The sequence below is a fragment of the Apodemus sylvaticus genome, chromosome 1 (assembly GCF_947179515.1).
Source record: "Apodemus sylvaticus chromosome 1, mApoSyl1.1, whole genome shotgun sequence".
Lineage (NCBI taxonomy): Eukaryota > Metazoa > Chordata > Mammalia > Rodentia > Muridae > Apodemus > Apodemus sylvaticus.
The window spans coordinates 7,955,883-7,968,829 of NC_067472.1; the positions used below are offsets into that span (position 1 = coordinate 7,955,883).

The 12,947-nt window shown below is 40.2% G+C and overlaps 1 protein-coding gene across 3 annotated transcripts; it reads left to right on the forward strand.

The window, feature by feature from the left end:
* Nucleotides 1-846: 846 nt before the first annotated feature.
* Nucleotides 847-12,693, forward strand: Smndc1 (survival motor neuron domain containing 1). 3 transcript variants are annotated; one of them, XM_052183783.1, is made up of 6 exons: nucleotides 847-1,162; nucleotides 2,074-2,193; nucleotides 7,280-7,422; nucleotides 7,999-8,160; nucleotides 10,673-10,826; nucleotides 11,475-12,693. In XM_052183783.1, the coding sequence occupies exons 2-6, from the start codon at nucleotides 2,074-2,076 to the stop codon at nucleotides 11,610-11,612; spliced, it is 717 nt and encodes a 238-aa protein (XP_052039743.1). In that variant the 5' UTR covers nucleotides 847-1,162; the 3' UTR covers nucleotides 11,613-12,693. The 3 variants fall into 3 exon arrangements, with proteins under 3 accessions (XP_052039743.1, XP_052039749.1, XP_052039756.1); XM_052183789.1 differs by lacking the exon at nucleotides 847-1,162 and adding an exon at nucleotides 1,667-1,791; XM_052183796.1 differs by lacking the exon at nucleotides 847-1,162 and adding an exon at nucleotides 5,275-5,464 and having other exon boundaries at nucleotides 2,105-2,193.
* The last annotated feature ends 254 nt before the right edge of the window (nucleotides 12,694-12,947 follow it).

Consider the following 12,947-nt stretch of genomic DNA (forward strand, 5'->3'; position numbering starts at 1 on the left):
GAGTCGTTTCTCATTAAAATTACATTACTCTTGTGAATTATTTAAGTCAAAAGAACTTCGCTCCTTCTGGCTGGGTGGTTCTTTCCTCAAGACCATTGACCATGCAATGCTTATATTTCATTTAAATTGAAAGGCTTGATTATACTTCCTCATAGGTGGCAATCACTCGGTCAAGAGAAGCATAAAGTAAGGTTGTCTCGCAATTAGTGATGCTTAAGCTGATCACTGGATAACTGCCAACTTTTCACTATAATTGTTTATTCTCTGTGGGGTAGGATGCTTCATACTCGTGACACCTTGACTCTAAACAACCTACCTTTCTTTCACCACATGGCTTTTAGCTAAAACGGATTATGCCTAAGCACCTCAAATGGTCACTGTTCCATTTCTCTTTCTTTCTTGTTTTTTTCGAGACAGGGTTTCTCTGTGTCGCCCTGGCTGTCCTGGAACTCTGTAGACCAGGCTGGCCTCGAACTCAGAAATCCGCCTGCCTCTGCCTCCCAAGCGCTGGGATTACAGGCGTGCGCCACCACCGCCCGGCTTTTTCCCCCACTGTTCCATTTCTATCACTCTATTCGCTATGCACCCTTGGCTGGCCTGGAACTCGCCTCAGACTCAGATCCGCCTGCCTCTGCCTCTCCGGGGTGGGACACAAGGCGGGCGCCATCACTCCCAGCCCATTCGCGGTACTCTCTTTCTCCTCAGGGCTTGCCAGAAAGGCTCGCGAGTTTACGAGCCAGGGAACGCGAGGACAACACCCACAACGGAGAACCAGTCGCTGCTCCAACCACGGGGCGGAACTGACGTAAGACCAAGCTGCCCTCTGCCCCTGGCGCAGCCCAGATACGTCACTTCCTTCTCACTAGACCACACTCATTCGGCCTTCGGAGGCCGCAATCGCAGGCTGCTTAGAGGGTGGTGGAGGTCACGTGACTCGGGCGCCATTTCGCGAGAGTTTACACATCTCGCGAGATCTCTCTCGCCTTGTCTTTTCCTCCTGCCCGAGCCCGGCTTTCCTCCCCTCCCCCCTCGCCGGCGGAGTTTTCCCTTTTCCGACCGAATCTCGTCGTGGTGGAAATCTTCCCTGCTGCAGCTGCCCTTGCCACCGCCCGGCTCGCTTCCCCGACCCCCGCCCGCCGTCCCGCCCCCAGCCCCACCCAAGGTAACGAGCTTCTGAGGGAGAGTCAGGCCTCGTCGGGCCCGAGGCCGGGGGCTGGAGTTGAGGCGGAGGCCCGACGCCAAGGCGCCGGCCTCAGAGCGGGGCCCGGCCCGGCCCAGCCCGGACAGTGTGAGCAGCCAGCGGCTCTCGCACCCCCAGTGGGGGCTTCCGGGCCGAGGCAGCGAACGTGGCCGTCCTGGGGAACCCGTCGGGTGGGGGAGCCGCCCGCGCCGTTCCGACGAGGCCCTCTGTGAGGGTGCGGGGCTCCGCGGTTTCCATGGGAGCTGAGGTCTTGAGTTTCCTGGTCCGGAATGATGGGCGGAACGATGGCGGGCTCTGGAGTGCTGGCCGGCTGGGAGGCCGGCCGTGTAGCCCCTCAGACGGAGGCTTCCGGTGGGCCGGAAGGTCCCGGAGGTGGGCCTCGCAGCGCCGCCTGCGGCACTCCACCCCGGAGGCCGCGAGCAGTGGTTGGCGGAGGCAGGTTCCTGAGAGGACGTCTGTGTGAGTGTGGAGGAGAGTTTGCGTTCTGAGCAGCCACGTCCGCCTCCGGTTGCAGGAGCCCGAGTAGTTAGCCGAAGACGTTTTATCTGTGCGAACTTTTCTGATTTTTGACTTCCTCAACTTTTTAAGAAGTACGTCGCAGTCTTTATTGACATACGCTGCCTTTGATAAAGAAAACGCAGTTTTCTTTTTTTAATAATAGCATGCTTTTTGCGAGATATTTTCATGGGAAATTATGACAAGTTTGCAGCCTTCAGAATTTATATTGTCTTGAAGTTTGTGGATTTAGTCTGAATAAAATAAAAGTGGTGATGGACGAAACTTCAATTTCGTAGCAAGAGCAGTTAAATTAGGCGGGTAAGAGAAAGATTTTTGTAATGTGGTATTTGACTCGATGCCTTCGTCTTCCTCAGATGTCAGAGGATCTAGCTAAACAGTTGGCTAGCTACAAAGCTCAGCTCCAGCAAGTTGAAGCTGCTCTATCGGGAAATGGAGAAAATGAGGATCTGCTGAAACTGAAGAAGGATTTGCAAGTAAGTACAGGTGGGGCGTTGTAGTTAATGCCAGTTGAAAAGAATAGTTGTCTTTTTCAAATTATTCATTCAAAGCCCATAGGCACTCAAAGCATCTGTGAGGAAGGTGTTCCCACTTGTATATATATATGTATGTGTGTATGTATGTATGTATGTATGTATACAGTTGCTGAGGTTTCTAAAGTTAGTTCTTCCATTTGGTGTACATCAGAATGAACGAAACACTCAGGGTTTTGTAAATCTTGTGTGTGCTTATAGGATTTCACAAGAAGAAACCTTGAAATGGATTATGCTTTTATATAAAAGTCTTGACAAGGAAAATTAGTTCAAAAGGTAACAATATTAAGGGAGAAATATAAAGTCTAAGATCCTTTTCAATGACAAAATTAACTGAAAATTAAATGTGGCCTTATTTTTCAAAGCTAATGGAGTATATACTTATATTAAAAAACACATCGTGAAAGATAACATTCTGTCTGTACGGATGTTATGTAGGGATTTGAACTTAAGACTGGGTTTTGTCCTTGAGTACTTGAAGTAGTGTGAAAAAGAGATTAACTTTACATGCAAAGTTTAGGAACAAAACATCTAAGGATATGAACTGGGGTTTCAGGACAAACTTAAATACCTGTTGCTTTTCAGAATACCAGGTTAAGAAAAGTACCATATATAATTTTTAACTATTGTTTATGAAAACTTTGATCCTAAGAATGTCCTTAAAATTCTGAACGTGATACTTCAGCAGTTTTCAGGGTGTCCTGATGATTTCTTGCTTATTCAGTGTCCCATCTAAACAGTCATTCTCTTTATCTTCTTGATGACCATTAATACCATTAGGTTTTGCCAGCTGTGTATGTATGCTTTTAATCCCAGCACACAGGAAGCACAGCTAGGCTGAGCTCTTGAGGGCTATATAGTAAGACCCTGTTTCAAAAGGACATCCCACACACACAAAAACACCAAAAATTCCAACTTTAGCAGGACAGTGGTGGCGCCCACCTTTAATCCCAGCTTTTGGGAGGTAAAAGCAGGATTTCTGAGTTTGAGGCCAGCCTGGTCTACAGAGTGAGTTCCAGGACAGCCAGGGCTACACAGAGAAACCCTGTCTTGAAAACCAAAAAAAAAAAAAAAAAAAAAATCCAACTTTTCTTTGAATGGGCTTAATACATTTGATTACATTTCAGATTCTGAAAGATCTTACCTGTAATTTAAAATGAATTGGACATTTTCAAACTTGGGTTCTAGACTTAGAATAAAGTATATGTTATTTTTAAAAACAAAATAATGAAGGATAATTTTATTTTGACTAATACTGTTGTTCAATGTTTGGAAGCCAGGCATATGGAGTACACGTGCCATTCATTAGCCTGTTTAGGAAACTATTTCCCCCTCCCTCCCAGATCTGTAAACTGAGCAGTAACCCAGTGCCTGTCTTCCCTGCTCCTTTGCTTTGTTCACCCACATGGAGAGCGTGTGTGAGGTGATGTGAGGTGATGTGACTGCCTCTTCCACCTCTGCTGACTCAAGTGTTGTGCTTTGTTTGCTTTGAAGAAAAAAAATCTGTCTGTTCTTCTGGGCAGTGGGAGGAAAGGTCTCTGTAGAGATGGTAGAAGAGTTGGGAGCCTATTTTCAAACAGTATTACTACCAGGTCTTTCTAAACATTTCTAGGCTAAATTATCTCTGGAGTATGGAGTCAGCTATCTTGATATATAATCTATAAATGAAAGTATGAAAGAGAGAAACTCTTATGGTATACACGGTTTTTACCTAAAAGGCTTACGTAGGCCTCAGTTAATAATATATCTGTAGGCTGGAGATACAACTACTCCACATACACAAGGCTCTATGGTTCAATAACCAGCACTGAAAAATAAAGTCAGCAAAACACAAAAAAGCACATTGGGCAGAGATAGTAGGCAAATCTCTGTTTGAGGCCAGCCTGGGCTACATAGAGTTCCAGACCAGCCAAGGTGACACTGAGACTTAATTCAATTTAAAAAAAAAAAAAAAGGAAAGCTGTATTGACTTTGAAGTTGTTGGTTCACAAAAGTCTCTTATTTTCCGTAGCCAGTTAGAAGAGCAGTGTGTGGTAGAGCTTGCGTCTGTGATGGTGAGTGTGATCTGTGCTTGCCACTCATGCCACAGTCACTAGCTACAAGTAGCCATGGGATAATTAAATGTGGCCAGGAGAACTGAGGAGATAATTTTTAATTTTTTATTTTAAATAACTATAGTTGGTTAAATATTGGATGGTGCAGATTTACAAGATTAAGTACTAACAATAAGAATATTTGGCCAGCCTTCATTTTTTTTTTCTTACTCTATGAAAAGTTTGGTTTTGATTACAAAGGTTTGTTTTGAACTTAAAACTATTGGGAGATGGAAACCATTTCTTAAGATAAAATTACAGAAAGTATTTGAATATGTTCCTGACCAAACTGTTTGTATTAAGACTAGAGAATGACTTCTGTTTCAGTGTGGGTTTTACCTCTACCCACGTGTTCACTCCTTTGGGGGACATACAAATATACACACAATACACACATATATCTCGTGCCACTATTATTTAAATCCTGTCCAATTAGATTGATTATTCAGCTTGTGGCTTCTGCATTTTTTTAAGGGGGTCATCATCATCATGGCTTCTAAAACCTTATGTTTATTTTTTCAGTAAGGTTTACATGTTTTCTGTCTTTCATATAGAATAATAATAATAAATTCAGGTAACAAATTAATCTTTTGAAGTCTTTGGTTTTTTGAGACAGGGTTTCTCTGTGTAGCCCTGGCTGTCCTGGAACTCACTCTGTAGACCAGGTTGGCCTCGAACTCAGAAATCCACCTGTCTCTGCCTCCCAAGTGCTGGGATTAAAGGGGTGTGCCACCACTGCCCGGCTCTTTTGAAGTCCTAACTGCATTCTTTTTTTTATTTTTTTGACATAGTAAAATCAGGCTAGCTAGCTCATTAGTTCCCTGAGCAGTCTATAGTAATCACAAAAAATAGTCAATTTATTAGGCTGTATTGCTGAATAAACTGGTTCTAAAGGAGGCAGGGGTCAAGTCACTTGTCTCATATATTACAGTGGCTCTCTGCATCCCCGAAACGCCTTCCTTCAGTAAGCAGAGTGCTTGAGTGCACCCCCTTTGACCTGCTGATATGTAGATCACAACATCTGATGCTTCCTGGAATTGCCGATTACTGTAACTGCTGCCCATCTGTCAGTGAAGGAGCAGTTTCAGAACTCAGACTTGGGGGAGGAAAAGTAATTAATGGTATGTACCTTCAAGAACCCCCTCGTACATAAAATAGTTTTTCTAATTCTTTGCTCCATATATACATGTGAAGACAAAAAATTGAGAACGTTCTTCATAAATTATTGGGAGGGACATGTAAGATGACAGTTATAGGACATCAGGGGAAAATGCTCTGGATTTTGTTGTTAACAGGAAGGGCCACCTTGGCACAGGGTTTTGAAAATTATGCACAGCTTTTCAGGACTCTTCTTTGAATGTGTTTTGTTATGAATGGGTGGGGAAATACTCTGTCATATAAGAAAAGGTTCTAAGTCTGAGACTTCTTACAGACTGCATATTTGTGCTTTAAATACATGACCCCTGGAAGGAGATGCAAATATTTAGTGAAAAAGACTGGGCTCCTGATCCAGGCCTATCAGCTTGTATTCCTGGCTCTGACGGTAGTTAACAGATCAAAACTGATTAAATTATTGTAGGAAACTCTCCTGCTTTATTTACATAGAATTGTTTAATTCAAAAATATTTGAGGGCTATAGGTTTGACAGTATTGGAGCACTTGCTGGTTTGCACAAGACCCTGGGTTCAGTCATTAGTGTTGCAGAACTAATGACTATAAAGCTATGTATGCATCACCTCCTATAACAGAGAGAAGGGGGAAAATGGTGTCTACTTGGCAAAACTTACGAGATTTTTTTTTAATTAAATTTTCAACTGAAGCCTAGATTTTTTGTTTGTTTGTTTGTTTTGATTCACAAAGCTGACCCCTGACCCTTCAGGTATTTTTTTTTTTTAAGGTACAAATACTAGTTTTTCAAAAGTAGCCAGGAACATTTAGAATATTTAGGAGAGGTAATATTTAACTTTTCTTGGCTACTGAGCCAAAACAACCATTACAAAACCTCAGTGTGTGCCTAGAGTTTAATTTTGCTATATTTGTCCCCAAACATAGAATATGATGTTTTAAGTGCAACATTGTGGGAAACCAGTAGACAAGTTCTTTAAAAATTAGATAATGGATAATGCACATCTTTATTAGAATAAGAAAATAGCAGATAAGTAGTTAAGTACCTGTTTATATTTGTCAAGTTCTAAACTATTCCTAATACACCATTGAGTCAAACTAATATACAGAAGCCTGAATTAGAAAAATAATTGCCACACATACACAGGTACTCCCTGCCTGTGTGAGCTACTTTTATTTTTTTCTTTAAAATGAAGCTGTGCTACTGTGCCTGATAAATAAGTGTAAGCTATTTTAACTCTAACTTGGTGGGTCTTACTTAAATGGGGTGAAAAATTACCAGTTTATTTATGCTTTCAAGTATTTTTGGCAGAAATGTGTATATGTATATGTAGGAACTTTGTGTATTAATGAGACTGTTTCCAGTGTTTAGGGTCTTTGTAGAAGAGGTATATTGGCTACACAGTTGAATATTTCTGCCAAGCAATGCGCTATAAAACTATAGTTGCATGAAATAACACAAGGTAGTTGTAAAAGTGACCTAGAATCAAAATCAGTCTTATTATCTGTAGAGAAATCTATCCAGTCACAAAGGCATTTAGAAGTCAGTTGTGGCAGAAACTTGTCTACTTTTATTTTCAATAGTATTTACAGTTAAGTTGAAGATGCCTATGGAGGTTTAAATCTGTCTATCAGTATATAATGTTCCTTAGTCTCCTATATAGGCATAGAAACAGTATTCTCAATATCACCAAGTTATGCATGTAACGTGCATAACTGCTTTGTGATATAAGAACTATCATTAAAAACCAAAAGAAAGTAGTTGACAGTATTAAATTACAAATGTTACAGCTTTTGCTTTCTTTTTTTAGGAAGTAATAGAACTGACCAAAGACCTTCTGTCAACTCAACCTTCGGAAACTCTTGCAAGTTCAGACAGTTTTGCTTCTACCCAGCCTACTCATTCATGGAAAGTAGGGGACAAATGCATGGCCGTCTGGAGTGAAGATGGACAGTAAGTGTAGAGAACCACCCTCTAACTATAACATGAGTTAATAAGATTCAATGGTAAGATGTTTCTATTCAGTTTGGACTACTCCATTTTAATCTGTGTAGGTAAGGTGATTTTTAAAACTAGTGTAATTTTGGGGTGGTTGCCATTAACACAGCTTAATTTTAGGTTTAGTTTAAGTTTGGGGAGAAGAGTGGTTAGCTCCTAAAGGAAAGAAAGATGACTGTGTTTTCAAATGATGTGAATTGTTTTCTCTTCAAATCAAAAAGTGAATGGCTGGTATTTTCATTGCACTCAAGTGTGTACATTGAAATGAATCATTTAGGAATTAGCTTTTCTGAGAAAAGCTGCACTAAAGTACAGTGAGCAGATGTGTAAGAGATTTTTCTGGTAAAATTTAAATTAGGACTTTTGCTAACAGGTGCCTAACTTTAACCCTCTCATGTTATTTTTGCCAAAAGGGCCATTATTGATTGTAGAAGTTTATTTTAGAGACATAATTGTGTCACTGCAGTGTAAGTCTTGTAGGCTGAGTACTAAATCTTTACTCACCTGCTTACAGCCATGATATCTTTACAGGTGTTATGAAGCGGAGATCGAAGAGATAGACGAAGAAAATGGCACCGCTGCAATCACCTTTGCTGTTTACGGCAATGCCGAAGTGACGCCGTTGTTGAACCTCAAGCCTGTAGAAGAAGGAAGGAAGGCAAAGGAGGACAGCGGCAGCAAACCCATGTCCAAGTGAGTCACTGCTTCCCGCCCGACAGGCAGAGCGCTGTGGCGCAGGCCAGCTCAGACTCCCATTCTTACCTTGTTCTTTTGGGTACTCAGGTTGTAAGCGGAGGCTGCTATTATCTGGCTGAAGTAACTGACTTTACCCATTTGGGTACGAAGTAATCTAATCTGTAAAGATAATCTGTAGGCTGCATCGAGCAAAGTTATAATAGTGTTTAACATTGTTTTGAACAAGTACAACATCAGGTCAGTGTGTATGCCTAAGTGAAGTGGAGACTGTACTATGTGTCAGTACAGAGGATGCTTGCTAGCATTCAGGGCATCTATATTTTTGTAACTCAGGTCCTAAAACTAAACTAGAGTAAACTACAGTGAAGACCTTGTTCCTGCTGAATCTATATTCAGAAAAGAATAGATAATTGAGGAAGTGTTTTAAGGCTAAGGATATAGCTTAGCTGTGGAGCCTTGCCTAACAAGTATAAATTCTTAGTGTCACAAAAGAGGGACCATAATTACCAGGAGAGTTTCCTTAGGAAAATGACATCTAAACTAATTATTAGAACAAGAGTTAGCAAAGTAAACAATAAACACACTGGAGTGCTGGCTAGAAGTATTATTTTGCTTGACCCTTCTCTAGTTGATGTTGAACAAACTTAACATCTGTCTCATCAGTAAAGTGAGAGCATAACAGTTCATAGACTGTTAATAAATGTTTGCTCTAAGAGGCACTTCCGATTTCAGAAGTAACAAAATTTTTCATTAAAAGCTTGGAACTGCAGGTGGATAAGACAGATAACAGGAGACAAAGTTCTGAGTCCCTGTGTGTGTGTTTGTGTGTGTATGTGTGTATGTATGTCAAGGCTGACTGATAACTGTGTTTCTGATTTTGGAAATTTTTCCAAAATGTAAGTTGGTACATAAATAATTGAATTTAGAAAAATACCACTTGTTAGAGTAACATTTAAACACCCTGATTAGCTGGGTGGGTGGTGGTGTTGTAATCCCAGCACTTGGGAGGCAGAGGCAGGCGGATTTCTGAGTTTGAGGCCAGCCTGGTCTACAGAGTGAGTTCCAGGACAGCCAGGGCTACACAGAGAAACCTGTCTTGGAGGGGAAAAAGATAAACATCCTGATTAAGAAAATCATATTATAAAACCTTGTTTAATCTAATTTCTTGTTTCACCCTTGCTTTCTGTATTTAAAAACAAACTGCAGACTTAGGCTGCAGCTTAGTTATTTGGTGCAGGGGAATCAGGATTTGTTTTTTTTAAAACCTTCCATTTTATCAGTTGCTGTTAGTAAGCAGAGATTATTGGTAGCTTAGGCCCTGGTTGTACTTAGAATCCTATTTTTAAAAGTCCAGGTTTTTGCTGTTGGTCTTTAGAATATTGTCATTCTTCTGGTCTTTGTTAACTGTTTCTCTCTACTGTTGATGAAACAGCTTTATATGCATTAAATCACTTCACACAGTTTCTCCAAATGTTGCATACATTACACTGCAAACTGTGTTTTTAGAAATTGGTAAAGGATTTGCCAGCCATTAAAGCTGGTTTTTTTTTTTTTTCCCTTAAAGACTGGGTTTCATGTAGTCTTGGCTGGCCTTGAACTCTAGGTAGCAGAAGCATAATTTAAATTCCTGTCTCCATCTCCCAAGTAGTAAGATTATAGGTGTGCACCATCACATGTATTGAATATTAATAGCCCTAAGGTACAACAAGCAAAAGTTATAAAGTCTTTGAAAGACTTGATTTACTTTGTAGTAGAGCTAAGTGTGTGCACCCAGAAGTTGAAGTTTCTGTTGTCATTTCTGGGCAGAGTCCATGGTTTTGCATGCTTTGCAAGTGTGTTCTAATCTACCTTCTTTTTCTAAAAGAACATGTCTTAATAGTCCTCAGTGAGTGGCATTGCTTATTTTATATTTATTGTGTAGATTTATGTGGACATGAGGACAAGAGTTGATTCTCTTGCCATCTTATGGGCCCCATGGTTAAACTCAGGTTAGCCCATGAACTTGGTGGCCAATGCCTTTCCATGCTGAGCCATCTCTCCTCGGTCCTTTCTGTCTTTCTTTAAGATGGGGTCTGGACTCAAAAAAACAAAACAAACAAACAAAAAAAAATACAGCCGGGCGTGGTGGCGCACGCCTGTAATCTCAGCACTTGGGAGGCAGAGGCAGGCGGATTTCTGGGTTTGAGGCTAGCGTGGTCTACAGAGTGAGTTACAGGACAGCCAGGACTACACAGAGAAACCCTGTCTCAAACAAAAGAAAAGATGGGGTCTGGTATATCCTAGACTGGCCTCCAGCTTGGCAAGGAGCACTTTGAACTTCTGGTCTTTATGTTTCCACCTGTGATTATAAGCATGCTATATTCCACACATATTATTTTGGCATTGATTTTTAATGAAAAGTTGTGCTCTCATTAATAAATTAGAATATAATTTTTGGTTTTGCACCATTACAAGGAAGTCATGTTGTAAATCTTAATAATTGACATATATGTCTATGTTTTCCACACAGAAAAGAAATGATTGCCCAGCAGCGTGAATATAAAAAGAAAAAAGCTTTGAAAAAAGCACAGAGAATAAAAGAGCTTGAGCAGGAGCGAGAGGACCAGAAGGTGAAATGGCAGCAGTTCAACAACAGGGCGTACTCGAAGAACAAGAAAGGCCAGGTTGGTCCATCCCTCATCACTTTGTTGGTCTGAAAATGCAGCTGCCATTAAAATAATTTCAAAATGAAAAAACAGGTGTAGATTTCCCAAAGGACATTCATTATTTTAACCAATTTTTGATATATAATTCCTGTCAGTAGTCTTTAGGCACTTTTTACAATAAAACGGATTTCTATAAGAAATTGTCAGACTGTTTGGAGCCTTGAAACCTCTTAGAAATTACACTGAGCTCTGCTTTTTAACAGTTTTATTCAAGGTATCTATTTTAAAAAGCTTTTAAGGCCTAGATATGCTTTGTTGGGCAGAAAATAACTGTAGAATTCAGATAGTCAAAATGCGATGACCTGACGCTCTCCCATAGTTGAGCTTGTCACAGCTGTGCTGAGGAGTGCTTCCTCCATCACTGTGCACCACAGCAGGCCTCCTCATAAGCTCCCTTACAGCCCGAGTTCTCATCATGCCAAAATAGATAGTGCACACTTTAAATGATAAGTAAGCTTTTCATTAGTAATATGTAGAGGTATCTTCTACAAAATATTTTCGTAAGCATTGAAACGTGTACTATGTTAACATTTAAATTTTGTTAGATTATATGTTAGAGATTTATTTTTGGAAACTGATCAGAAATGGTTTTGATTCTGTTCCTAGGTAAAGAGGAGTATTTTTGCTTCGCCAGAAAGTGTAACAGGCAAAGTTGGAGTAGGAACTTGTGGAATTGCCGACAAGCCCATGACACAGTATCAAGATACATCTAAATACAACGTCAGGCATTTGATGCCTCAGTAATGAGAAAAACTGTTGGGTTTCATCTCTGCAGGGCTTTACATTTACCTTTTTATCCTTATATTTTTCTAAAGGTAAATTATTTGTTAGATGAGCAAGGAAGATATGTTGTCATTGTTTGGCTTTGGTAGAGTGAAACTTGAAGATATTTGATAACTGCTATCATTTAACTTTTCATTACTACTTACACAGCTTCCTCAGTATGTTGAACAAGGCAACTGTTCTAGGTAAGTGCTGCTTAAATCAGCACTTAGATGACTTATGAACTTCAGGCCCCATTTAACTGATTTTGTGTAGACAGTTTATAAGTCCTAACTTGGAATTTTCAGATGCTTTGCACTTGACGTATTCCAGCAGTTCATTGGAACATCGAGGCAAACATCAGCCCGCAAAGAGAACTTCAGTTTTACAGCCTGGCCATTGTCCAGACAAGCCCAAGGATAGGTTAATTTATAAACTGCAAAGTTTATTTTGAGGTTTTTTTCCTTGAATTACTTGTTTCCTGGGCCTATTAGGTCACCTCTACAATTGACTCACTTTGTATTTTTTGTCATTGAGTTTGAAATTTATATTAAAAAAACCAAACAAACCATGTTTAGGATGTGCTCCCCTTCTCTGGTGTTTATTTGGTGTATTGTATTGTTTTTTTCCTTTGTTGACTTACTTGTGGTAGTGGTATCATTTTTGGGATGTGTACTGTTTCTATGGGAAGACAAAAACTGATGTACAGCCCTGTGTACAGTGTAGATACTATTTTTGTAAAAATCCAAGGCTAAATTAATGAACAAGAGTACTCAATGTTTCATGATTACATTTTCCTGTATTTCTTGTGCATTAATCTGACCACAATTTCCCTGTATATTATGTTCATGTAGCTGAGTTTGTAATTTTTAATTAAGGAGATCAAGTCGCCAGCATTGCTGGCATCAGTGAAGCAGCACAGTTGTCCGAGGTGAGTTTAAGCCAAAACAGAGGTAGAAAGAAGGGTCTTCCTGTGAATTGGAAGAAGATAATTTTTAGAGTGTGTGTTAATTTCAGTTTTGTATGTTTAACTTTAATAAATAAAGTGTTTTTAAAATCTCCAGTGTGTTAACGAAGGGGTGGAGTCTGTAGCTGCCAGCTTTGATCTAGTAAGCCTTAGACTTCTACCCAGAAGTGCCATGGAAGAGAGTGCGAAGGCTGGTGAACGGCTCATATAAAGGACTAACTAATGCACATGTGTGAGATTATTTGTAAATTAATTATTTTGTAAATTTTGTCTTAGTAAATGAAATTTCTAGTACAGTGTGAGGTAAACTTTTCCTTCAGGGTTTTCTTCATACATATGTAGGACAAAAA